Source organism: Amblyraja radiata, chromosome 22 (assembly GCF_010909765.2).
Source record: "Amblyraja radiata isolate CabotCenter1 chromosome 22, sAmbRad1.1.pri, whole genome shotgun sequence".
In the NCBI taxonomy this organism is placed as follows: Eukaryota; Metazoa; Chordata; class Chondrichthyes; order Rajiformes; family Rajidae; genus Amblyraja; species Amblyraja radiata.
Genome location: NC_045977.1, coordinates 43739948 through 43767910, shown reverse-complemented (window position 1 = coordinate 43767910; position 27963 = coordinate 43739948). Strand labels below are relative to the sequence as shown.

Sequence of the window (27963 nt, the reverse complement as noted above, 5' to 3'; positions counted from 1 at the left end):
AAATTAAATAAGTAGTATTTAATTCAAATGTAAATAACCTGGTCAGGGTTTTATTTAGTGCGAAGCTTCAAGAGTTTACAATTTTAAAATGACTAAATCTACTTTTGCCACAAATATACACAAAACATTTATACAGAGTGAATGACAATCCTATTTACATGCAAATTAAAACAGAATTAAAGTGGTCATATGGATATATTTTATGCTGGCAACTAGTTTTCATTTACATGCAAGCACTAAAGCATCAGTAACGCAGACCATTGTACTGAAACTATTCAATGGCTCCACACAACAGTTTATAATTAAACTTCCAGTGCAATCATTGTTTAAAAAAAAAAACTACAAAAACACAACATATCAATGAAGGACAGATTTCTGAAACTAAATAGCAATTCTTGATTTGAAAAATTAACTTACTTGAACGATGAGAAGCAAACCTAATTTATATCATGCTCATTTACCACAGACACACATTGCTCTCTCTTACCCCTCCCAGCCAGACATCATAGCAGAGCACATACTCAGAGCTTAATACTTTGATTTAAAAAGAATGCAAGCTCCAATGGCCACCAGTAGTTAAATCACATTTAACTGCAACAATTCCACTCTTCATTATTCATTTTTCTTCTCCTTTTGCTTCAGTAGCTTATTAATTTCCCGCTTGGCCATTCCCACATATTTTGTGATTAGTCGGTGCCGATTCAGACCAGGCAGCAATAGTATGAAACTCACTGGAAGAGGAAAGGAACTAAAAAACTTTAATTCGGAGACAATGAGCATTTTCATTACATTACAGGGCTGGTGAAGCAAAAAAAAAAAGCAGCAATTTTACTAGTTGCGTAATAAAATGTGAATTTTAATATTATAGTTGTAGACTGAACGCTAGAGATCCAATCCCAAAAAGATTCACGTGCAGTTTGAACTTTTTAAAACTGTGTGAACTACTTTTTTTCTCACTAATTCGATCTTACAAATCTTTGCAGGTTAATCATACGCCAATGAATGAAGCTCCAACTGAACAAGGGAGAAAGAAAAAGGGATACGGCAAGGATATCAAAACAAATAGTATCGAGGGTAGAGTTGAGATACATGACAAAAGTTCAATGATCCTCAACAGTAACAAAACTGATTCTCCTTACATATCCAACATGCATCCAATCAAAAAGGTCCAAATATAAATCTACCTTTGATTTATTCTTAAAATTCTAATGAATTAGGGCAATCGAAACATTAATTATATCCAGTCTTAAAGCAATCCCATCATTATGGCAGCAGTGACACAGTGGGTATAGCTGCTGCCTCACAGCGCCAGAGACCTGGGTTCGAACCTGACCTTGTGTGCTGTCTGTCTGGAGTTTGGACGTTGTCCCTGTGACCATATGGGTTTCCTCCAGGCGATCCTGTTTTTTTCCCCACACCCCAAGGAAGTGTGGGTTTGTAGGTGAATTGGCCCTAGTGTGTATCAAAGATCCTATAGCGAGCAAGATAGTCCACTCGACGAAAAAGACGTAGTACGGTCATGGGCAGAGACATTGTTAAACTTCAGCCCCATTTCCGTAACCGGCTTCCGTCTCCGCACCAAAGATCCCATAGCGGAGAAAAGATACTAGTGCGGAGACTGAAGCCGGTTACGGAAACATCCTCGTAAAAATCAAAGATCTTTGCTAAAAATCTTCTCCTCATTTTCTTTCTGCCTCACAATAAAAAGCAAAATGATGCCTATGTTCCTTCCACAGCGTGTGTGAAGTCTGGCCCGGATCAGCATGGCTGGGACGCCAGGGTAAAGTTGCGGGGAGGTTTGCAATGTATTTTTATGTAATGTTGTCCCATGTCTGGGCCTTGAGTCCAAAATAAAGTTTATCATTATATATAAAAATCTGGAGAAATATATATCTGTGTGTTATATGATTATATACATCTATATCACATTCATATATGTGTGTGTATGTGTGTTCTTTCCTACACAATCCAATCAGTTGTATGCTCGCTGAATAAAACCATCCTTAAGTTATACATCATTTTTTAATCTAGCTCAAAACAATTTTTATTTTGTTACCCCACCATTACAGCAATCTCATTCCACTCTCTGGTTATTGGGAAGACCAGACCCATTTTATTGTTGAAAAACAATTTCATAGACACAAAAAATCATTAAAGGAACATTAAGGAACATTCCAAGAGTAGAGCAACTGGAATCTTCATATTGCTATTATTTTTCCAAATACCGCAGTTGTGAACAGTATGATTAGATGAATTACAGAGTGCAAGTGTAATACGAAAATCAACTCAAACACAGCACATAAGCCATTTAAAAAGAAATGTTAAAAAAAACATTAAAAAGAAAATTAACAGAATCATAATTTGTTAACATATTAATCTTTAACAAAATTTAACAGAATTATGAATGAACAGAATTATGAATCTAACCCTATATCACACACATAAACTGTTCCCCCGCAACGCTGATTACACTGTGAAAGGAATATACAAAGTCGGGTCGGGTTACTGAAAAGGCCGATGTTCCACTCCGTTGCGTACTCCACGTCAGCCCATTGGATTTAGCAGGAGTGGACTATCTTGCTCGCTATAGGATCTTTGGTGTGTATGGAGTGGATGTGAAAGTGAGATAACATAGAACTAGTGTGAACGGGTGATCGATTGTCAGTGTGGATTCAGTGGGCTTGTTTCCATGCTCGACCCTTCTTCACCTGGTTCCCTAACCAGTCTGAAGAAGGGTCTCGACCCTAAACGTCACCCATTCCTTCTCTCCAGAGATGCTGCCTGTCCCGCTGAGTTACTCCAGATTTTTGTGTCTATCTTCAATATATAGAAGGAAACCTGATCATCCGGGCGAAACCCTTACAGTCCAGCAGAACACCATCCAAACATTTGTGAAAACCGCTTTCTCGATTGTTCTCAACATAGGTAGATTGATGTTTATGACAAATTTTACAAAATTGCTGATTAACATTTAGTTAACATTTAGTCAGATACCAAGGACAGTTAGCACTGCATTGTGGCAAAATGTATAATGCTGCTGCGAGACACCACACATTCAACTTTTGCTATAGTTTTGGACAGGAAAATGTCCAAATACCACTATGTTTCATATGTCAAGTACCTGCCTCTTCATCTCCCCAATTCCAGAATAGATTAGAGTATAAACTCAGGATGACTTACCAATCAAGTAGGTGAGGAAAAGGTTATGAACCTGTTGTCCAATCCAAGCCACCACAGAGAGAACGCTAACCACAGTCATGAAATACTAGATGGAAGAGAATCAATTGTATTACACTAAATATGTTAAGGTGAAATGTCTTCACTACAATTCCTGGAATTATGTTACCAAATGTTGGAATATAGGCAGAATATCCATGGCAAATCAATGGCTCTGAACAAATGCAGAGACTGGGAGACAAGTTAAAATAATGAACAGAGTGCCATCATTGCTTATCAATCCAGGAAAAATTTAAATCCTGCAAAATTAATAATATAGGGAGGCAACGAGTAAAGTCTAAATGCTGTCTGCCAAGGCAAATGGAAATGAATATAAAGGTAAATGAAACATGCTTACAATTAAATAAGCAGAAGTGACTTCAAGTAGACCAAAAACGGCAATCATTTCAAATCCTACCCCAACAATTCCATATTCCTACAAGTTTTATAAATGTATGCTATTTTAAACATTTACAGATCTCAAATAATTGATGATGCAGTATTGAGCTACGATCTTCCGTGAAAGGAAGGTATATTAAACAATGGAATTAATTGCAAATTTCACAACTGTAATCCATTCTAGGCAAAGATTTTTTGTAAGATTATGAACGTACCATTTTTGGTTTTTCCTCTTTGAGAGCAAAAAGGCGCCGCCACCAGCCTACAATCCTACGCTGGGTCTTAACGAGGTTACTGCAGATTTCATGGAATCGCTGTTGCTGCTCCGCAGTCCTTTTAATTGCAAAATTAACATGATCAAAACTATAGAAGTATTGATGTGACAACTTGAACATTTAACACATTGAACACAGCCCCACCAGGTTTGTGGACGTTTAACATGGGCAGGACCTACACTGTGAATGGTAGGGCTCTGGGGAGTGTTGTCCAGCAGATGGATCTAGAAGTGCAGGTGCATTGTTCCTTGAAGGTCGAGTCGAAGGTAGATCGGGTGGTCAAAAAGGTTTCTGGCACATTGGCCTTCATCAGTCAGAGTATTGAGTATAGAAGTTGGGAGATCATGTTACAGTTGTATAAGACGTTGGTGAGGCCGCATTTAGAGTATTGTGTTCAGTTCTGGGCACCATGCCATAGGAAACATGTTGTCAAGCTGGAAGTACAGAGATTTACGAGGATGTTGCCAGGACTAGAGGGTCTGAGCTAGAGGGAGATGTTGAGTAGGCTGGGACTCTATTCCTTGGAGCGCAGGAGGATGAGGAGTGATCTTATACAGGTGTAAAAATCATGAGAGGAATAGATCAGGTGGATACACAGAGTCTCTTGCCCAGAGTAGGTGAATTGAGGACCAGAAGACATAGGCTTAAGGTGAAAAGATAAAACAGGAATCTGAGGAGTAATTTTTTCACACAATGGGTGGTGGGTGTATGGAAGAAGCTGCCAGAGGAGATGATCCAGGCAGGGACTGTCCAAAAGTCTAAGAAACAGTTAGACAGGCACATAGATAGGACAGGTATGGAGGGATATGGACCAAATGCGGGCAAATGGGACTAGTATAGCTGGGACGTGTTGGCAAGTTGGGCCGAAGGGCCTGTTTCCACACTGTGTCTCTCTGACTCTATGATACAAAAGCAGAAAATGAATTCAGGTAGATACATGTCCGTTCCATTTTATGGAAGTTTACATTAAAGGGTAGCTTGTTACAAATATCACAATAAAAATAACGATAAATATTTTTACAATGGCCAACATTAATGGAGAACCATCTTATTAAGTCATTCTGAACTAGGGTCTCTCAAACATTTTAATATTAGGCTTCAGATACATTTCCTTATACAGTTATAAAAGTAATTTGCTCTGCTTGCATATATCTAACCAAGTTCAGTGTTATATTGTGATAATAAATTACATACATCTTGAGATAGGATGATAATTCAGCCATGTACAGTTTGATTGAAGTTTTAAACAAGATTCTCACCATTTATTGGAACCAAACATTCTAAAAGCAATGGTTGGAACAAGGTAATCTGCCAAACAGATCATCATAATAGCACACGAAATACCAGTCAGCACAGAAGGATCCAGCCAGTAGATCAGTCTGAAGGAAAAAATAATTTCACAAATTAACCAATGCAGTTTTGTTTAAGGCTGGGAGAAAGAAGAAATTGGTCAAAGTGTGGATGTAATAATCATGATAAATTATACAGCACTGAATTCTGTGGCTTTAAGATTCCAGCAGAGTTTGTGAAGAATTAGATAGGAAATAAAATAGCAAAAGCATGGATTTACTATCACCTCCTATAACCTTCTTGATTACTTTAGAAACTGGAGCAATTTTCTGGAGTTTCTCCACGACCTACCCATTCTTCAGTTCACATGCTGATATAGAATATTTATCATAGAAAATAGATCATAGATGCACAGGGGGGCACCATTAAGTCCATCTCCTTCAAGAGGATTTCAAGTTCCACCACTCCCACCTGACGTTAGATCGCAACCTTTTTCTTCACCAAACAATTTATCCAATTCAGTGTTGACTACCACATTGGAACCTGTTATATTTGAATGCAGAGTTGTGAATCTGTGGAATTCTCTGCCACAGAAGGCAGTGGAGGCCAATTCACTGAATGTTTTCAATGTTTAGCTCTTAGGGCTAATGGAATCAAGGGATATGGGGAAAAAGACAGAAAGGGGTACTGATTTTGGATGATCAGCCATGATATTGAATGGCGTTGCTGGTTCGAAGGGTTGAATGGTCTACTCCTGCACCTATTTTCTGTTTCTATACGGAACAATGTGTATGAGCTTGAGCGCAGTTAGAAATTGGTAGGTACAACATTGTGGGCATTACAGAGACGTGGCTGAAAGAGAATCAGAGCTGGGAGCTGAATCTTCAAGGTTACACATCCTATCAAAAAGATAGACAGGTGGGCAAAGGGGGTGGGGTAGGAATGAAATTCAGTCCTGAGCAAGGGGTTAAATAGGATCAGAAGATGTAAGAGCTAAGAAGCAGCAAGGGAAAAAAGATCCTGATGGGATTTGCTTCAAGGCCCACGAACTGTAGCAAAGATATAGGGTATAAATTATATCAGGATATACAATCGGCATGTAGGAAAGGCAATGCTACAGTGGTAATGGGGGATTTCGATATGCTGGTAGACTGGGAAAATAAGGGTGGTACTGAACCCTAGCCGGAGAAATATATAGAGTGCTGAGGAGATGGTTTCTTAGAGCAGCTTATAGATGAGCCGACCTGGGAAAAGACAATTCTGGATTTGACATTGTGTAATGAATTTTATTAGGAAGCTTAAAGAAAAGGAACCACTAGGAAGCAGTGACCATAATATGATATAATTCAACCTGCAATTCGAGTGGTAGAAGATGAAATCGGATGTGTCAGTATTACTGTTAAGCAAAGGTGATTACAGAAACATCAGGGAAGAGCTGGCTAAAGTTGATTGGAAATGGATCCTAGCAGGAATAACAGTGGAACAGCAATGGCAGGAATTTCTGGGAATAATTCCAAAGACAGGATCTTTTCATTCCAAAGGGGAAGAAAGATTCTAAGGACAGAATGAGGACACCGTGGTTGACAAGGGAAGTCAACGACAGCATAAAACTAAAAGAGAAGGCATATAACGTTGCAAAGATGAATGGGAAGCTAGAAAATTGGCCAGCTTTAAAAAAAAAACAACAGAAAGTAACTAAAAAGGTAATACAGGGAGAAAAGATGAAATATGAAAGATCGACACAAAATGCTGGAGTAACTCAGCAGGACATGCAGCATCTCTGGAGAAAAGGAATGGGTGACGTTTTGGGTCGAGACCCATCTTCAGACTGATGTCAGGGGAGAGGGAGGTACATAGATAAGGAAGTGTATAGATAAGTAAGTGTAAGGTATGAAAACAGGGCAAAGAGAATGGAGACGAAGGAAAATGTAGAATAGATCATTGTTAGTTGGGAGAAGGTAACAATCAAACAAACAGATAAAATGTAGTCGGAGACAGTAAGACTGGTCAGAGAACTGGGAAGGAGAAGGGATGGAGAGAGAGGGAGAGCAAGGATTACTTGAAGTTAGAGAAGTCAATATTCAAATATTAAATTTGAAAGTACGTCAGCCAATAATACAAAAAAGGTTAGTAAACGTTTTTCCAGATATATAAAGAGCAAAAAAGAGGCAAGAGTGGTCATTATAACACTGGAAAATTTTGCTGGCGAAGTGATAGTGGGGAATAAAGAAATAGCTGATGAATTGATTACATTTTCTGCATCACAGTGGAAGACACCAGCAACGTGCTGAAACTCAAGAGAGTCAGGCAGTGGAGTAGTTATTAGTAAGGAGAAGATGCGCAAGTAGCTGAAAGGTCTAAAGGTAAATAAAGGGGCTGCCCCACTGTACGAGCTAATTCAAGAGCTCTCCCGAGTTTAAAAAAAAATCAAACTCGTGGTAAGCACGTAGAATGTACGTAGCGGGTACGTCGGAGCTCGGGACGTCTCAAGCAGCTGGTAACGCTAATGGCAGGTACTCAGGAAACGCTGTAAGCTCGGGAAGACTCGTGAAGATTTTTCAACATGTTGAAAAATGTCCACGAGAGCCCCGAGTACCTATGAGCGGCTATGACCGTAATTCTCCAAGTTCGAATCGGGGAAACTCGGGAGAACTCTTGAATTAGCTCATACAGTGGGACAACCCCATTAGTCACTTGGACCGGATGGACTGCAACCCAGGGTTCTGAAAGTGGTGACTTTAGAGTTTGTAGAGGCATTAGTAGTGATCTTTAAAGAATCACTAAGTCAGGACTGGTCTCAGAGGACTGGAAATTTACAAATTATCCTCCACTGTTCAAGAGGGGAGCAAGGCATTTTCTTTGACAGGACTACAATATAAAATCAGGGCTGTAATGCTGAGGCTGAATAAGTTACAAGTCAGACTGCGTTTGGGCAGTATTGGGGCCCATATCTGAGAAAGGATGTGCTTGTTGGACGGGGCCCAGAGGGGGCTTACAAAGATGATCCCAGGAATGATTGAGTTAACATGTGATGAGCGTTTGATGGCACTGGGCCGGTTTTCACTGGAGTTTAGAAGAATGAGGGGGGATCTCATGGAAACTTACCAAATAGTGAAAGGCCTGGATAGAGTGGATGTGCAGAGGATGGTTCCACTCGTGGGAGAGTCTAGGACCAAATGCCATAGCCTCAGAATAAAAGGATGTACCTTTAGAAAGACGAGGACAATTTTTTTTAGTTAGAGGGCGGTGAATTTGTGGAATTCATTGCCACAGAAGGTTGTTGAGGCCAAGTCAATGTATATTTTTAAGGCGGAGATTGACAAATTCTTCATCAGAACAGATGTCAAGGGTTATGGGGAAAATTCAATTCAATTCAATTCAACTTTAATGTCATTGCACAAATACTGAGTATGGGTACAACGAAATGCAGTTTTGCGTAGTAGTGCATATAGAAATAAAAAAATAAAAAAAAGAAGATACAGAATAATCAAAAATACAGAATAATTAAACAATGGGGACGGAGGGACCGGAGAAATCTATCGGCGGGACTCCGAGTTCAGCAATGTGATGGTATAATTGTAGAAGCTGTTCCTCATCCTGCTGGTACGAGACCTGAGGCTCCTGTACCGTCTCCCTGATGGGAGGAGGGCAAACAGTCCATGGTTGGGGTGGGAGGGGTCTTTATGATCTTCCCAGCCCGTCTCAGACACCGTTCTCGGTGGAGGGCATTCATGGCAGGGAGCGGGGCACCGATGATGTGCTGCGCGGTTTTCACCACCCGTTGTAGTGCCTTCCTGTCCGCAACAGTGCAGCTGCTGTACCATACCGTGAAGCAGGTGGTCAGGATGCTCTCGATGGTACAGCGGTAGAAGTTGGTCAGTATCTGGGGGGACAGGTGGGCTTTCTTGAGCCTCCTCAGGAAGTAAAGGCGCTGCTGTGCCTTTTTGATCAGCTTGGAGGTGTTGAGGGACCAGGACAAATCCTCAGAGATATGTACCCCGAGGAATTTGTAGCTGGAGACGCGCTCCACCTCAGTCCCGTTTATATGGATGGGGGTATGACTGCCTCCTCTGACCTTCCTGAAGTCGACAATAATTTCCTTCGTCTTCTTGGAGTTGAGGACGAGGTTAGTGTTGGCACACCAGGTTGTCAGGTGCTGGACCTCCTCTCTGTAGGCTGACTCATCGTTGTCACTGATCAGTCCTACCACCGTGGTGTCGTCAGCAAACTTAATGATGGCGTTGGATCCGTACTTAGGTAGGAGAATGTGGTTGAGGGGGATAGATAGACCAGTACGATTGGATTGCGGAGTAGACCCTAATGGGCTGAATGGCCTATTTCTGCTCCTCTAACTTGTGAACCTGCCTCCATGACGTCAGGATTCCAGAGTGTTTCTGGCAAGCGGGGCATGCCCTCCAGTAGGCCAGGCTCATCCACTGCAGACCACGACGCGACATATGCCGCCAGAGGGCGGGACCCGAGAGAAATCACCAAGAGCATGGCAGGCCAGAGAACGAGGAAAGATGCCAGTCGAGTAAAGTTGGAGAATGAAGGAGAATTGGCACTGAGAACGAAGGGGGACCAGGGTGAAGGCTGCCGCCACATGCAGCGGCACAGCAGATAGGAGTGTTTGGTGAACTTTTGTAACTTTGTCAGAGCCAAAACGTGGCAACACTTGTGCAATGCCTAGGTGAGGTCTGCTATATGATTTTACTAGCTTGTATTCGCTGTACGTCAGTGACAATAAAGTATTATTGAATCATTGAGTTCAACAACAGGCTTTGTAAGTTTGGTTGTCAACCATGGTCCTCCCGTAATTTTGTACCCCAGGTCCCTCACCCTCAACCCTTCCAAACCGAACAGCTTCCTTTGCGTCTGGCCTCCCGAAGAAGCTCCCGCTAAAAAACTAAGGACCCTCAGTCTGGTTCCAGACAAGACCCTTAGAAGCAGATAGCGAAGGTACAACCACTTGTGTAAATGATTGGCTTGTGTATTGGAAATGAGTAAAGGAATGGCTTGTGTTTTGGAAATGATTAAAGGATTGGGCACGGCAGACTAAAGAGGTTTTGTCACTAATGTAATAATGACAAAGTAGTTAACTAGAGACTCAGTGTTCTTTTCAAGGCTATGGCTACCAAGATACTGGCAGCTTCATTTTCCTACTGTGTTCAGGAATTTGCTATGTCTTTTTAAATTTTACCCAAAGCCTATCGGGATACTTGACATCCAGTCCCAGGCTGTATTTATATATTCATATATATACCCCTTTTGATGAAATGGTCCGTCAGATGAAATAGGATGTCATTGAATGAGCTTGCAATCTATGAAAATTAATTGTGTATTCTTTGTTTTCTCTTAACTTTGTTTTTTTTCCCTAGAGATTGGAGATGCCTTTATCTCAGAACAAAATCTGTTAATTTGAAATTGTAAATTTGGGGAGATAGATTGGAACAATTGGGAATATTTTAAAATTCGTTTTTTAAATATAATTATCTATTTTTAAAGGGTATGCCTTATAGGTAGTTAAAGAGTGATCTCACATCCCCCATCACCAGTAGAATTCTGGATTAGTGGAGGGAATGAATAGGACACTAAAGAGTGTGAAGTTAGTTATGACCTACAGGGCCACAGCAATGAATTAATTACATATGCACAGCAATTAAGCACAACCTTGTCAGTCTTGCATTCACAGGGGTTGAAAACGCAGAAGCCACTGCCAGTTGAACACAGACACAGTCCATACTACTGGGATCGGACAAAATTGGGACTATGTTGGAGGGGACTGTACCAGGTGCTACTACGACACCAACCGCCGTGAAGATTGAAGATTACTCCCATTGAAGACATCTGATACAATTGACTATAAATGGAGGAGAACCAAGAAAGGACAATGGGGCTATTGACCCTACTTTTTATACTGAGGTTTTCCCAGGAGGGCTGGACTTGGGGAAACACCCCTGCACCAAGACGTCCTGAATAAGGCTGACAACTGTCCTTATGTTTTTTACACTGACCAAGATGGATCCATTACCACAGGTTCTTGAAGTACCCAGGTGGCAGCTTATCCTGGAGCTACAGACCGAGGAGATGAGAAATGTGCTCACCAACACCCAGTCTGAAAATGACCATTTTGCTTCCATCACACAGCAGCTGAAGGAGAGCAATCAGGTTGTGGAGTCGAAAAGTCTTGATTTTGGAGTGCAACTCAGTTACAGAACTGGATTGAGGCAAATCCCAGCCAGGATCAAAGTGAGGAGCTGAGTTGGGATGGATCAGACAGCCAGTTGGCATTGATGGAGAAGGAAGAAGAATGCTGGTTTCACACGCTGAGGGACAACTTGGGAGAAAGAACAACTACATTTGTGAAAAGAAATTACATTTGTGATGAATGTGGACAGACTTTCAAACAGCGAAAACAACTGTCAGTTCACCAAAAGCGCCATACTGGAGCAAAACCTTTGCAGTGTGAAGTTTGTGGATTCCAGTGCAGGCAAAGAGCATCCTTGAAATACCATATGACCAAGCACAAGACAGAAGTTGAATTTGCTTGTGACCAATGTGAGAAGCGGTTCGAGAAGGCTCACAATTTAAATGTTCATATGTTGATGGTTCATCCCTTGACCCAGAATACAAATAAAAGCAAACCTATTGAAATTGAATCGTCAGCTAAGTATAGATACATTAATTAAGCAGGAACCCAGTTAATAGTTATTCAACAGCTAAATGATGAGTAAAGAATCTTGCACCCTTTTTCAATGTCAGCAAAACACAAAGGATTAACATGAATAAATGTAATCAAGCCAGGCTCACCTAAAATAGGTAGAGCAAACGAAAGGTTATTGTGGAGAATATAGTTCTGAGCATTATAGCACACCAGTTTCAGAGACAAAGTCCAATGTCTGCAATGGCGTGGAGGTGAATCAGACAGAATCCTAGCAATTGGAAGGACTGTTCAGAACTCTGATAACAGAGAGCCACAGTTACATCCTGGACATGCATTCAAGTCGCAGCGTTGTTTTGAATGAGGGACAGTGCCATCCAGTAGAAATAAGGACTCAATGGAGGAAGTTCTGGATGGTTCAATAATCCTTTCATCTCGGAATGGAACAGTGACTGAAAATGGTGAGGGTGATAATGTTGCGAAGCATCAACCCGTCCCAGTGTTAGCAGACATTCAGCCCTGTACATACAGTGGAGCCACTGCGGTCGGTGGATGTGGACAACTGGAAATCCCCATTGAAGAAGGATATGTTCTTGTGCACAGGTCCTGAATATACAGACTGCTCTTGGCAAAACGTTCAGGTACAAGATGCAACTCAACCATTAAATGTGAGAAAAAAAAAGTTAATTGCAATGAAACAACTTGTTCTATAAGAAATGATGTGGATGGATTGGAGTCCAGTGATCTTTCTGAAAGATATTTATCAAGTGAAGATGACAGAGAAATAAAAGTTAAGAATGGCTCTTCAGATGAGTCTTTTCAACCATATTGGAAGAAGAGTAAGTTACCAGTTAAGAAGTGCAACATTAAGGATGTGAAGAAACAATCTGGACAAAAATGTGGCCGGAAACCAAAGTCAAACTTGGAAAGGGAAGATTTCCCCACCGTGTATCGATGTCAGTATAAGGGTTGCTGTGCTGTTTACAGAGGAGTTGACGGACTTAAGAAACACATAAAAGAGCAGCATGAAGAGGTGCGTGAAAGACCTTGCCCCCAAGGTGTTTGTGATTGCTTGCTACCTGCAGCGCCATGTAAAGCTGATCCATACAGAAGAAAGAACATCTTTACAGATCAGGAGGAAGTGCAAGGCCTTTGGTCACAACTTCGGAAAGACAAACCACATTTGATCAACAATCTTGAAGCATTTTGAGCTCTATCGTATGACCAAGGGTCTAGAAAGAGAGAAGCTGAACATTTTGAAACAGATGGACCTCTTGAAAGAGATTATGCCTAATTCTATCCAGGAAGACAATAACTCAGATCTGGTGGGTAATCAGTGTGATGACAACCAGGACATTGATGAGGATAGCAATGATGGCGTTTCTGATGAGGACAATTGCTGTTTTGTTCCCAACCCTGACCAGATCGATGCCGATGGTGACAGCAGAGGAAACAACTGCAAGGACGACTTTGACAACAACATCCCAGATATCTATGACGTGTGCCCCGAGAACAACGCCATCACTGAGACTGACCTGAGGAAGTTCCAAAGGGGACAATGCAGATCGTTCCTAACTGGGTACTGCGCAACAAGGGCAGGGAGTTGCTGCAGTCCACCAACTCTGACCCTGGCCTTACTGTCGGATTTGAGGAGTTCAACACCATCAACTTTAGTGGCACCTTCTACGTCAACACAGACTGCAATCTACGCTGGCTTTGTCTTTGGCTTCCAGTCCAGCAGCTGCTTCTACGTGATGATGTGAAAGCAGGCCACCCAAACCTACTGGGAAGAGATGCTGTCCAAACCCACGGATACGCTAGCGTCTAGATCAATGTGATGAACCCCACCACAGGACGAGAGGGGGGGAGCACATCACCTGTGCAACAATCTACGTAGAGATTGGCAACACCCTTGGACAGGTGCGAACTTTATGGCACAACCCCAATATCGGCTGAAAGGATTACACCGCCTATAGGTGGCACCTGATCCATCGACCGTAAACAAGCTTCATTAGGATAGTTGTCAATGAAGAGAGTGAGAACTGGTTGCCACATCATTGGTTTGATGGACTTTGGGGTACTATTGAACTGGTAGCCATACCTTTGGTTTGGTGGACTTTGGGGTACTGTGACACATTATGGCTCTATCATTCTGCTGATCATTGCTCTAATACTTGCGACCATTTTGTGTACCTACCGAGGACTGTGAATGTTATCACGTTTGATAAAAAGGAGGGAATGAAAGGGCTAATAGCCAAATCTAAAATGAAGTTGTTCTTCTACAAAAGCATGGACTAGTAGAACAAAAGAATGGCTCGGTGCCAAGTCTGAATGACATTGTAAATTATATGGAACACAATATGGAGGACAGGTTGTCTTTTCAATAAAGACATTAAGATGGCAGCCTGCAGTAATAACATGTGCTTCTTTTCAAGGCCATAGAGAAGCCAAGATTGAAAAAATTAGCTGACGCTCCAAAGATAAGTAATAACTTGTTATTGGATGAGCTTGATTTGGACCCAGCTTTTCTTATATTCTAAAAGGTTGCAGAATCTTTCAGTCATGCCACATTCAGACTTGGTAGGAGTGTTTTACTGATCAGACAAATGTATAATTGAGCTAACAGTCCTTTGTTCTGAGAGTGGGAGCCCGAGAAGCACTGAGCAACGTTTATGCTCATTGTAATCTCGCCACCCGTCTGATGAATCAATTAAAGATTGCCACGGTTTACCTTTAACAGTTTTTGTTGCTATCTGCTTTTTAAGAAACAAACTTTGTCAGGAGGAAACCAGAGAACATGGAGGAAGTTCCTCCAAGTCTCAAGGTGAACTTGTATACAACACCTAGGGTCAGGATTGAACCTGCATGTACATTTTGAGACATAGATACATCGACAATACGTGCAGGAGTCGACCATTCGGCTCTCATCCCCTCTCATCCGTCTAAATTCCAGTGAATACAAGCCCAGTCGCTCCATTCTTTCATCATATGACAGGCCCGCCATCCCAGGAATTAACCTACGCTGCACTCCCTCAATAGCAAGAATGTCCTTCCTCAAATTAAGAGACCAAAACTGCACACAATACTCCAGGTGTGGTCTCACCAGGGCCCTGTACAACTGCAGTGGGATCTCTTTGCTCCTATACTCAACTCCTCTCGTTATGAAGGCCAACATGCCATTAGCTTTCTTCACTGCCTGCTGTACCTCAAAGGCTACCATAACAATCACTTTTCTAAATTACCTAATCTTCAGTAACTTGTGTATAAAATCTTCTAGGTCCTTTTAAGTACCAACACTACAAATCTCTCATTGAACTTTCATCATATGACAGGCCCGCCTGTTTAGTTAAGAATATTGCCTCATTAATTTATTTTTCTATTTTATCTGCCACGTTCTCAGCCACATACTCAGCATGCCCATAATCCCTCGAAGCCTCTCCACATCCACCTCTGCAATCAATTCCATAAAGTTTAGTTGCATCAGCAAAATTGAAAATATGACAGCTGGCCACCCGAGCAGAATTGTTAATGGGATTAGAAAAAGCTCCCTGCAGCAAGCCAACTGCCATCCTGAAAATAATGCGTTTTTTTTCTATTCTCTGCTTTCTGTTACCAGTTCTCATCCATAATGCTAAATTATGCCCAGTTCTGTGCTCCAACCCCATTGACTACCCTTCTGTGCATCAAAAGCGCTCCAAAATGCATTTCCCTTCAATCAACCACAGCTACCCCCACCCCCCTCATAATTTTATAGTTTTCCAAGTTGTGCATATACGTTAATAAATTGTGATCACTCTTACCCAGATTCTTCCATGCAAAATTAATTACCTTTTTCTCATTGCATAAAACCCATATCAATGATTTGGATGAGAATGTACATGGCAAGATTAGCAAGTTTGCTGATGATACAAAAGTGGGTGGTTTTGCAGATAGTGAAGCGGGTTGTGAAAAATTGCAGCATGATCTGGATCGATTGGCTAAGTGGGCTGAGGAAAATTTGTAGAGCAGAGGAATCTAGGAGTGCATGGTTCCTTGAAGGTGGTCAAAAAGGCTTTTGGCACATTGGCCTTCATCAGTCAGAGTATTGAGTATTGAGGTTGGGAGATCATGTTGCACGTATATGACATTGGTGAGGCCACATTTAGAGTATTGTGTTCAGTTCTGGGCACCATGCTATAGGAAAGATGTTGTCAAGCTGGAAAGGGTACAAGCTGGAAAGATTTACGAGGATGCTGCCAGGACTAGAGGGTCTGAGCTATAGGGAGAGGTTGAGTAGGCTGGAACTCTATTCCTTGCAGCACAGGAGGATGCGGGGTGATTTTATAGGGGTGTATAAAATAATGAAAGGAATAGATCAGGTAGATGCAGAATCTCTTACCCAGAGTAGGTGAATCGAGGACCGGACGACATAGGTTTAAAGTGAAGGGGAAAAGATTTAATTGGAATGTGAGGGGTAACCTTTTCACACATGGGTGTATGGAACAAGCTGCCAGAGGAGGAATTTGAGGCAGGTACTATCCCAATGTTTAAGAAACAGTTGGACAGGTACATGGATAGGACAGGTTTGGAGGGATATGGACCAAATGCGGGGCAGGTGGGAATAGTGTAGCTAAGACATGTTGGCTGGTGTGGGCAAGTTGGGCCGAATGGCCTGTTTACACACTGTATGATTTTAAAAGAACCACCCACAGCTTTGGTCACCCTACGTTTCTTTAATGACAATTAGGTCACATGTTTTCTCATTCTTATGCTGATAGATTTACTGCTGTGAGCATTCTGATATTTTACTGTATAATTATAAGGGTACTTTCTCTCCATTAAATGGAAGCACATTAAGAGCACGGTAGGCAGCGCGACTGACATTGCAGCTGCCTCTGCAGTCCATCTGTCTTTTTTTAATTTTTTTGTCCTGTTGAGTGTATAGTTTGTGGAGGTTTATATATTGTTTTTAACTGTGTATATGTGGTGTGGGGGAGGTTGGGGGAAACTTTTAGATCTCTTCCCTGTACAGGGGTCCCAACCTTTTCCCTGTCGGGTCTCCGTTGGGGCCTCCAGCCGGAACGACCTGAGGGCTCCAGTCGCGGAACCTGCGGATTTGCCATCGTGGAGCTGGCCGGCTGGAGCGTGGAGAGCTGTGGTGAGGCGCGGCTGCGATCCGGCTCCGGAGCTCGGAGGCTCCAGCCGCAGGCCAGGTGGGCGGGACACCGGGAGCTCGTGGGTCCCTGGTGGGAGACCGCTTTTCGGCACTCCCGCAACGGTAACTTCTCCCGCCCGAGTTGCGGGGCTGAGGGCGACCCGGAGCGGGCCTTGCATCGCCCGGCGCGGTCTTAAACGGCCGCGGGACTTGCCGTCGCCCGCAGGGGGCTCCAAAATCAAGACCCGGAGCGGGGCCTTGCATCGCCCGGCGTGGCCTTAAACAGCCGCGGGACTTGCCGTCGCCCGCTGGGGGCTCCAACATCGGGAGAAGAATAAGGAACAGGGGAGAGACAAGACTTTGCCTTCCATCACAGTGAGGAGGTGTTTGGAGATTCACTGTGATGGGTGTTTATGTAAATTGTGTTAATTGTGTCTTGGTTTTTTTTTTCTTGTTTGTATGACTGCAGAAACGTAATCTCGTTTGAACTTAGGTTCAAATGACATAATAAAATATCTTGTATCTTGGTTTACTATAACCAACGGATACAGATAGAAAGTAATTGTGGGATTGGATTGCTTTGTAACGAGGAAACATTTTTTATTCAGAGCAGCAAGGGTTTTGAACTCGCCGTCTGAAATTATGGTGGAGGCAGAAAGTAAGCATTAAAAACTGGTTGGATGAGCACAATAACTGCCGTAACTGACAAGCCTATAGACGAACTATGGAAGAAGGATTTGCTCAAGTGGTTCTAAATGGACTATAGACATGACAGACTAAAGATCCTCCTTTTGCACCATAAGTTTCTAGATTCTTTAATACTTACAAAAACACAATTGACACAGCAAGTATCATTACAGCAGGAAACCAGGGTTTCTCCCAGCGTAACACACGATCAGCAGCAAGCATGACTTCTCCCCAACCCTCCAAGTGTTCTTCAAGCCGGGCAGTTTCTGCAGCCTATAAAATTGTAAACAAATTTGCATAGTTTCTCATTGTTGGCAATAAGGGGTAAATAAGCAGTAAAATAAAGTGATTTGGTAACATTCTAGCTAATATTAAAATAATGTGTGCAACATCCTAAAATACTTGCTCATCATCTCAAAACATGCTGCAAAATGAAAATCCTCAGAAAATAATTGTTGACACAGTAGAAACATGACTAATCTGTTGCACAATTTTGATAAGTATTTCAGCTACCTTTTAAGATTCCATGTTTATTCAATTGGGCATCAAACACTGAACATCCAAATTACAGATTGGACTGTGAATGAAGCCAGTTCTCTTCATTCACCAGTCACCATGCATAGAGGCTTGTTAGCAATTGGGATATTAAATGAACTCAAGCGATTTTTAGCAAAGAATGAGCTGAACGTAGGCACGTCAAATTAGATATTATTAACTAGAAACCATCAGGATCAATGTCAAATATGCAATATTAACCAAGGACATACGGGTGATATACTGGAGGATATCGGTTGCCTGTAGAACTGCATTCAATATGTCTGATGCCATGTATATGCAGACATCAACCTTTGGACAACCATTCACAGAGCTGCTGATAAACAGTATAACAAGATATATAAACCCATTGGAACCTACTGACCACATAAACAGCTGCACACTTATACACATAATGTATCTATCTATCTATAGACAACTAAAACTCTGATCTTGTGTTCTTCCTGTTTCCGCAGGTTTCTATTTGTGCAATAACGGTACACGATAGTACTACGATTTGTCGGCAGGTTCCTCACCATTCTCCTGTGCTGCGAGTGCAACAAGTTTCGTTCCGATCGGTGGCATAGTGTAAAAGTTATCGAGGTTTAAAAATCTTTAAAAACACGCGTGCGCAGATTCCTTCCGTCAGCGCCATGCAGATTGGTCTCTTCTCCTGTCAATCAATGCCACGGCCAGGATGGCGACACCCCTTCCTGCCCCACCGGCAGTGGCCTATCCCATCTCACTTACAAACTGCTCTCTCCCCTTCTTACAGTAACTTGCCCATCGTCTCCGCCACCACCGGCAACGGCCGCGGGGTTTCAATGGATGCCCAGTGGTGGCCCTGGTCCTGTCTCTCTCTCCCTCATCACTCACCCCTCTCCCCCCGCCCATCTGCGGCAATGACGGTCCTGTCTATCCGTCCCCCCGGGTCCGTCTCCTCCGCTGCCACCCTCACCGCCTTCTCAGAGATCTTCTCCACCAGCTCATCGAAACTCGTGCCCACCGTGACGAACACCAACTACATCCCCCTCGGCAGCGAGCAGGCAGGCGGTCGGGGATGGGCCGAGGGCAGCAGCAGGCGGGCAGGGACGGGCCGAGGGCAGCAGCGGGCGGTCGGACAGGACGGGCCGAGGGCAGCAGCAGATGCTGCTTTTTATGGATCGAGGGAGGGAGTGACTGAGGGTAGGGGAAAGGAGGGGGAGGGAGAGGTGAGGGAGAGGAGGAGAGGGGAAATATCCTGGGGAGGTGCGGGAGAGTGGGGGGGGATTGAGGGAGAGGGTGAAAGTGGGGTAGGTGAGGAGAGTGGGGGAGGAGGGGGAATAGAGGGAGAGGAGGTCAGGAGGGATAGTGGGGGGGGATAGGGGAGTCGAGGAGTGAGGGATAGGAGGGGGTAGGGAGGGGAGAGTTATGAAGGGAGGGAGTGACTGAGGGTAGTGGAAAGGAGAGGGAGGGAGGAATTGGGGGCGGGGAGGAGGACAGGGGAAAGAAGAGGGAGGGTGAAGAGAAGGGGGAGGGAGTGCTGGGTGATGAGGGGAAATGAGCCGTGGTTGCATTGGGGGAACGGGTCAGTGGTGGAATATTGCATTGGGGGACCAGGCCTCCATTTTATACCATTTGGATATGGATCTAGGATATCGTATAACATTTTCAGAACAATTAAAACCAATTAACTATTTATCTTCACTAGTATTTAATTTTATTAATTGCATGAACAAGAATATGCAAAATAATTAAAACCTGTAAAGTGTGGTGGTCCATTTCAAACCTACTGAGGTAGAACAATGAACAAAGCACGAGTAGGTACATCTCCTTAATGACTAAACATCAGATTTCTGACATATCCTCATTGATTATGACACATCCTCTCAGTTCTATTAAAAAATGTCTTGAAACAGAGTACGCAACACATTACAGGTGCACAACCTTTTATCCGAAATTCCGGAAACCGAAAAGCTCCGAAACCCGGACATTTTTTCCAGGATGTCGTCTGCACACCAAAGCTCGCGTTTGGCGCCAAACTTGACCCGAAACGACCCACGGTCAACCCAGGTCTGTACTACTGTAGCGGCTGCCTCCTCCCCGGAGACCGGGGAGACACTTAAACATCTGTAAATCATTGCTTAAATGTTAGTCAGTTAGTTTGGAGGGCTTTTATGTGGTGGGGGGGGGGGGGGGGGGGTGAAGGGGGAAACTTTAATTCTTAGTCCCCTACCTGGTCGGAGAGGCAGGGAGCGGGCAATGCCTTTCCGGGTCGCCGTGCGGTAAGCTCCAGAGCGCTGTGCCCGCCGACTCCCGAGCTGGGACCCCGGCGAAATCGATCCCTGGCTGCGCGACGCTCCAAATCCAGCGCAGCCCGCAGCCCCAGCTCCGCGATGTTGGGAGTCGGCAGCCACAGCGCTCCAGAGCTTACCGCACAGCGACCCGGTAAGGCATTGCCCGCTCCCCGCCTCTCCGACCAGGTAGGGGACTAAGAATTAAAGTTTCCCCCTTCACCCCCCCCCTCCCCTTCACCCCCCCACCACATAAAATCCCTCCAAACTAACTGACTAACATTTAAGCAATGATTTACAATGATTCCCCGGTCTCCGGGGAGGAGGCAGCCGCTCCAGACTTTCCAAGCTGCCCGCGCTACCTACCTAATCTACGCAAAAAAATCTTCCATTCCGAAATCTGAAAAATTCCGAAATCCGAGAAGTCGGTCCCAAGGCTTTCGGATAAAAGGTTGTGCACCTGTACAAGCTTTGAAAATTACAATTAAAAATGCATTAAATTTATAAAGCATATTGTTATTATCTAAAGCAACATGTCAGCAAATCAAATAACCAAAGGCTTGTAATTGGGAATAAAAGTAAAATCAATAATACCTTTTCTGCCCGCGTTTGGCCCATAACCCTCTAAACCTTTCCCATCTATGTATCTGAGCAGATGTCGTGAATTGTTAAGGGGCCGTTCCACTGCGGCGACCTAATCCGCAAATTCAGAAGTGTCTTCGACCTTCAAGCTCGAGGGCACTCGCCTGAAAAACCTCAAGCTGGATCGGCCATCAGCGATGAAACCGCAAGCTGGATTGACCAACCACACACACACACACAAGTGAGTTTATTGTCATGTGTCCCTGTATAGGACAATTAAATTCTTGCTTTGCTTAAGCACACAGAAAATAGTAGGCATTTACTACAAAACAGATAAATGTGTCCATATACCATGATATAAATATATACACACATGAATAAATAAACTGGTAGTGCAAATAACAGAAAGTGGTTGCTAATAATCAGAGTTTTGTCCGAGCCAGGTTTAATAGCCTGATGGCTGAGGGGAGGTAGCTATTCCTGAACCTGGTTGTTGCAGTCTTCAGGCTCCTGTACCTTCTACCTGAAGGTAGCAGGGAGATGAGTGTGTGGCCAGGATGGTGTGGGTCTTTGATGATACTGCCAGCCTTTTTGAGGCAGCGACTGTGATAAATCCCCTCGATGGAAGGAAGGTCAGAGCCGATGATGGACTGGGCAGTGTTTACTACTTTTTGTAGTCTTTTCCTCTCCAGGGCGCTCAAATTGTCAAACCAAGCCACGATGCAACCGGTCAGCATGCTCTCGACTGTGCACCTGTAGAAGTTAGAGAGAGTCTTCCTTGACAATCCGACTCTCCGTAATCTTCTCAGGAAGTAGAGGCGCTGATGAGCTTTTTTGATAATTGCGTTAGTGTTCTCGTTGCACAGCCCCGTTGATATAAATGGGGCTGTGGGTCCCCCTCCTACTCCTTCCAAAGTCCACAATCAGTTCCTTGGTTTTGCTGGTGTTGAGGGCCAGGTTATTGCGCTGGCACCATATGGACAGTTGCTCGATCTCTCTTCTGTACTCTGACTCATCCCCATCAGTGATACGCCCCACAATAGTGGTGTCGTCTGCGAACTTGATGATGGAGTTCGCACTGTGGTTCGCTACGCAGTCATGGGTATAGAGCGAGTACAGCAGGGGGCTGAGCACGCAGACTTGAGGTGCTCCCGTGCTGATTGTTATTGAGGCTGACACATTTCCACCAATACGAACAGACTGTGGTGTGTGGACGAGGCAGTCGAGGATCCAGTTGCAGAGGGATGCGCAGAGACCCAGTTCTGCGAGTTTGGTAACCAGTTTGGAGGGGATGATTGTGTTAAATGCCGAGCTGTAATCAATGAATAACAGCCTGACATATGAGTTTTTGTTGTCCAAGTGGTCCAGTGCGGAGTGGAGGGCCAGCGAGATCGCATCCACCGTTGATCTGTTGTGGCGGTACGCGAACTGCAGTGGGTCCAGGTTTTTGTCGATGTAGGAGTTGATTTGCTCCATGATCAACCTCTCAAAGCACTTCATCACCACCGGCGTTAGTGCCACTGGTCTATAGTCATTGAGGCATGTCACCTTACTCTTCTTGGGCACCGGTATAATTGATGCCCTTTTAAAGCAGGTGGGGACCTCAGACCTCAGAAGTGAGAGGTTGAAAATGTCCGTAAAAACTCCCGCCAGTTGGGGGAGCGATGTCTGAAATCCACACCCGCGATGAAGAGGAAGGTAAAAGACGGCTGCACAGTGTACGTTAGGTCCTTTAGAGAGCCCGAGGGGGGAAGAGACACTTTTAAGAAGTCAGACAACGATTAATAAATTTTAGCGGGCATTTAACCTACCGGTCGGTTTTCCTTGATCCTGAAACCTCCAATGAGCCAATTAAAATGCTCGGTCAGCGAAGGAGATTGCCTATGGCTGCCCTCGACTGCCTGTAACTAAATACCCACCCCACTCCACGAGTTAAAAAGAACCATGCCGACCAATTTTTACTCGCAGAAAAATTTTCAGCATGCTGAAAAAATTTCCGCGACGTAGCTGAGGCTGCAAGTATGCGGGAACTTCCCTCGAGCATGATGGAGAACTCCAGTCAGGTCTCTAAATTAGCGGTTGCCCGGGTGCCATTGACCATCCCAAGTGCCGCCAGGCAACCTAAACACCGAGTCATTTTGCCTGGCTTGGCACTGCAGATACTGGTTTATATCGAAGATAGGCACAAACAACTGGAGTAACTCCGCGGGTCAGGCAGCATCTCTGGAGAAAAGGAACGTGACGTTTCGTGTCGGCGACGGCTGTATTGCGGGGCAAAGATACTAGGCACAGGGTGACGAAGGGTCGGAGCGAATGACGGGCCCCGCACAGCGGCTCCATCTCCTCCTCCTCCCGCACCCCGCCCGCCCTGATAGCGGCCGCTGCTTGCAAATCCGCTAACGGCGCTTTCAAAACAAACCCTCCCGCACGCCGAGGCCAGGAAGGAGGGGGAGGCCTCGGCATGCGGGAGGGTTTGTTTTGAAAGCGCCATTAGCGGATTTGCAAGCAGCGGCCGCTATCAGGGCTGGCGGGGTGCGAGAGGAGGCGGAGATGGAGTCGCTATTACCGTTGTGCGGGGTCCGTCATTCGCTCCGAGCCTTCTGAAGCAGCTGCGCCAAAGATCCTATAGCGATAGGATCTTTGAGCCGCCCCGCACCTTGCTGTTGGCTGGCTGGCAGAGGAGGGGAGGCGGTGGCGAGGAGATCCCAACAGCCTCCCCCTTTGGCGGCGGCACTTGGCGATGGACAGGGACGGCCAAGGCAGCGGGGCGATGTTGTCCGAGGAGCTCTCCCTCTCCTCTTGTACGACCCACCCCTCCCCCTCTCTCTTGTACGACCCCCTATCCTGGGACCCACCTCTCCATCCCGCATTGATCCCCATTCCCGCCTCTATTCAGTCCTCACTGACATCCCCTGCGCTCCCCCCCCCATCTACCCCCCCCCCCCCCCCATCTATTCATCCTGCGCTGATCACCCTATCCACCTCAAATTGATTCTCCTGCCACCCCCCCCATCCATCCTACACTGGTCCCCCAATTCATCCTGTACTTACACCCCTTCCCATCCATCCTGCACTTCTCCTCCATCCATCCATCCTGTACTAATCCACACATTCAACCCTGTGAGATGGGTATAGTCAGTTTTAACAGTTATTATCATAAAATGCCTATAGAAAATTTCTTGCAACCTGTATATTTTGTTGTGGATAAATTATGTGGGAAGCGAGAGTGTTTCTGTACCAATAGCAATAACGACCCTTGCTATGGCCATGTCATGGTAATTTTCGGTCCTTCACAGAAAACATGCTTGCATCAATCTGTAGTGTGCATGGTTAAGCATATATGATACCATGGTCCAGGATTTATTGACACAGGTTAATCATACGCTGAATAATCCAACCACATTTTAGTTAGGAAGTGGAAAGAACTAATAGAAATTGCACTAATTGCAATGTGTAAAAAGAGTTGAGGTACTGTCTTATAATTTGGCTGCATGTCATTGTGGGATATTACATGTCTTGATTGGTGAATATGTTTAGTTTGTGACTTTATTTGAAGCAGAAATAACATGTGAATGCTTCATTGAGCATAATTCAGACTGGTAATTACGCACTTCGTCCGAGCACATTATCGCACGCGTCATGCAAACCGTCTTAAATGACCACCTAAACTGTCATTTGGCAACCTAAAAAGCTGCCAAGGTTGCCCGGCTGGCAACAGGGAAAAAATGTTAAGTGAGAGCCCTGCCAGTGACCTCATAGGACCTCCTAGGACCACGTGTCGACCATGTTGCGAGTTTGAGTCGAGGGCAAACTCTTCTAAACTTGCAGATTAGGTCACCGCAGTGGGACAGCCCCTTTATTGTTCTTGCTGCAACTACGTCCTCTGACAGCTCATCGCACATATACCCACCACACTCTCTGTAGAAAAAGTTGTCCCTCAGGTTCCTATAAATTTTCCCCCTCTCACTTCAAACCAATGTTCTCTAGTTCTTGTTTATGAAGGAACTGCAGATGCTGGAAAATCGAAGGTAGACAAAAGTGCAGGAGAAACTCAGCAGGCACCCGCAGAGTTTCTCCAGCACTTTTGTCTATCTTCTCTAGTTCTTGATTCCTCTACACAGGGAAAAAGTGCCAGAGATCCCATTTCTATCCTGACCTCAGTGCTTCCTGTATCCCATATACCAAAGAATTGTGAGTTTGGAGGTTAATTGGCCTCTGTAAATATGCCCCAGATGTCGATGAGAAAGTGAAAACAGGACTAGTGTGAACATGATCGATATGGACGGTGTGCCAAAGGGCCTGTTTTCATGCTGTATCTAAACTAAACAGGGCAAGCTAATTCTGAACACAATACTCCAAGTGGGGCCTCACCAATGTTTTGCACAACTGTACGATAAAGTCCCAACATCTATATTCAAATCCCTGACTGATGGCCAGCATGCCAAAAACCTACTTTACCACTCTATCTACTGTGACGCCTATAGGCAAACTATGTATTTGTACTCCTCAATCCCTTTGCTCTACGACATTCCCGAGGGCTAACATCCACTGATGGTCTTGGATCTTCCTCCCAAAATGCAACATCTCACTTATCTGAATTAAGGTCCATTTGTCATGGCTCTGTTGTAATTCTTGATATCCATCTTCACTGTCTGCGGTACCAAGCGTTACCTCAAAAGGTTGTTTAACAATATCCCAATTTGGTATAAATTATCTTTTATCTTCCAGTAGAACACTTATTGTTTTTTTGAAAAATAGATTTGTCATCCTTTAATGATCAAAGTCTGCACCTCCACTGCTGGAATTCATTACCAACTACCATCAAAACACAATGTTAGAGGAACTCAGTGAATCAGGCAACAGCTCTGGTGGGAATGGACAGACGTTTAAGGTTGGGATTCTTCTTCAGACTAAATTGTTGCATCAGTTCAATTTAATATTTGAGTTTAGTTCAGTAATTACATTTCCACTTCAATAAATGATTATGATTAATAAAACCTATACAAGCTGGATCACATAAGCTGACATTTCATTGCAGCAGCAAACGTTCCATATTTTCAGGTGTGTAGTTTTTTTTTTTAATCTGATAAATTGTAAAACAAAACTATTCAAGTGAACATACAAAAATATCCACTGCACCATTAAAACTAGGTACATTCTCTCAAATCCCTGTTTGTACTTCAGTAAAAGACTATTTGCATTCAAACAGTCCTTTGAAGAACATTTAAGACCCAGGTATTTTCAAAATGTAATACCAAAGTTATTCAAAGAAATCATTAAAAAAAACTAGCATGGATGTTTAAAAGGAAAGCTATGTAATTACACAAGAGAAAAGCCAGTTGATGTGTTGAAAGGTATGTGCGAGCCAACATCTGTGGAATCTAACCACAGATAAGATCTGGTTGGACTGACTTTAGGTTTCACTGGATGCTCTGGTTTTCTTACATGTCCCACAGACATGCCTATTGATGTTACTTGAAGACAGACACAAAAAGTTGGAGTAACTCAGCAGGGACAGGCATCATCTCAGGAGAGAAGGAATGGGTGACGTTTCAGGTCGAGAACTTTCATCAGACTTTGCTACTGTGAATTATCCCGTGTGGGAGAATCAGGATAGGTGAAGGGAGTGGGAGAGAGAGAGCAAATTGGAGGGACTGATGACATTAGAAACATAGAAAATAGGTGTAGGAGGCCATTCGGCCCTTCCAGCCAGCACCGCCATTCATTGTGATCATGGCTGATCGTCCCCAATCAATAACCGGTGCCTGCCTTCTCCCCATGTCCCTTGATTCCACGTGCCCCTAGAACTCTATCTAACACTGACTCAATATCCTTCACCTTTATTACAAGGAAAATACCAAAACCCCAAAAAAACATCTTGGAGATGGATCAAACCCATACAGGTGGGACTAGTGCAGCTGGGACATGTAGGCCGGTGTATGCAAGTTGAGCCGAAGGGCCTGTTTCCACGCAGTATCACTCTACAAGATTAGAACCTGGACAGCTGAACGAACAGCTGTCGGTGGAAGGCTAAAATAAACCCTAATGTACAAAGGGAGGGGGGGGGGGGGGGGGGATGAAAGAAACCAATCTTGAGGATTATATAGAACAAACAATTTGTACACAGCAAGCAATGTGATGCCGGAAAAAACGTTTCTAAGTCTCAGTGCCCTCAATCCCATCTACAAACAGAGCACGGGAGGCTGCAGAACAGAGGCTGCGGCTCCGGGCGAGGCTCCTGGTGCTGACGCACCAGCGGCAACGTGATTCACTCATAGATGTAGTCGCCCTGTTCCTGCAGCACAGCCTCGCACCGCCAACCACCACGACCCGCCCCGGGCGCCCAGCCCGTCCCCGCCGCCCCGCACCCGGCCCGCCCCGGGCGCCCACCCCCACCCCCCCCCCCCCCCCCGAGCCCCCACCCGCTCCGGGCGCCCAGCCCTCCCCCCCCCCCCCAGAACCCCCAACCCGGCCCCATCACCCACCCCCCTCGGGCCCCCACCCACCCCGACCCGCTCCGGGCGCCCACCCCGGCCCCATCACCCCCCCTCCCCCCCCCAGCCCTCCTGCACGCCCGTCCCCCCCCCATTCCAAAGCCCCCCCTCCCGCGCGTTCACGCGCTTCCGCGAGCAGGATCGTTGGTGCCGGAGTCGCGCGCGGCCGCTTTAAACGAGACGCGCGCGTGGTCGCCGGTCCCCGCCCGGTTCCGAACGAATCACAAAGGCGTCGATGTACAGCAGATGGAGAGCAGAGCGCGGCCGCGGTGAAGGAACAACTCACCAACAGGTTGGCGCTTTTATTGTCGCCCTCGCCGCTCGCCATGTTCCCCACCGACCCGTCTGCCGCAGTCACCGCCGCGCCCTCACTGCGCCTGCGCGGCCCTGCCTGACCGCCGCGCCCTCACTGCGCCTG

The 27963-nt window shown here is 44.9% G+C and overlaps 1 protein-coding gene across 1 annotated transcript; it reads right to left on the bottom strand.

Moving 5' to 3' along the window:
- Positions 1-27963, bottom strand: arl6ip1 (ADP ribosylation factor like GTPase 6 interacting protein 1). Its single transcript, XM_033041231.1, has 6 exons — positions 27832-27963; positions 17802-17935; positions 5150-5269; positions 3831-3948; positions 3181-3265; positions 1-731 (listed from the first exon to the last, which is right to left on the bottom strand). The coding sequence occupies exons 1-6, from the start codon at positions 27871-27873 to the stop codon at positions 613-615; spliced, it is 618 nt and encodes a 205-aa protein (XP_032897122.1). The 5' UTR covers positions 27874-27963; the 3' UTR covers positions 1-612.

Excerpts from the sequence above, each read along its gene's own strand:
- arl6ip1 (XM_033041231.1), bottom strand. The coding sequence starts at position 27,873 with ATGGCGAGCGGCGAGGGCGACAATAAAAGCGCCAACCTGTTG. Across the intron at positions 17,936-27,831 it reads ATAAAAGCGCCAACCTGTTG|GCTGCAGAAACTGCCCGGCT; the intron begins GTGAGTTGTTCC and ends ACAATTTTATAG. Across the intron at positions 3,266-3,830 it reads AAGAGGAAAAACCAAAAATG|TATTTCATGACTGTGGTTAG; the intron begins GTACGTTCATAA and ends TCTTCCATCTAG.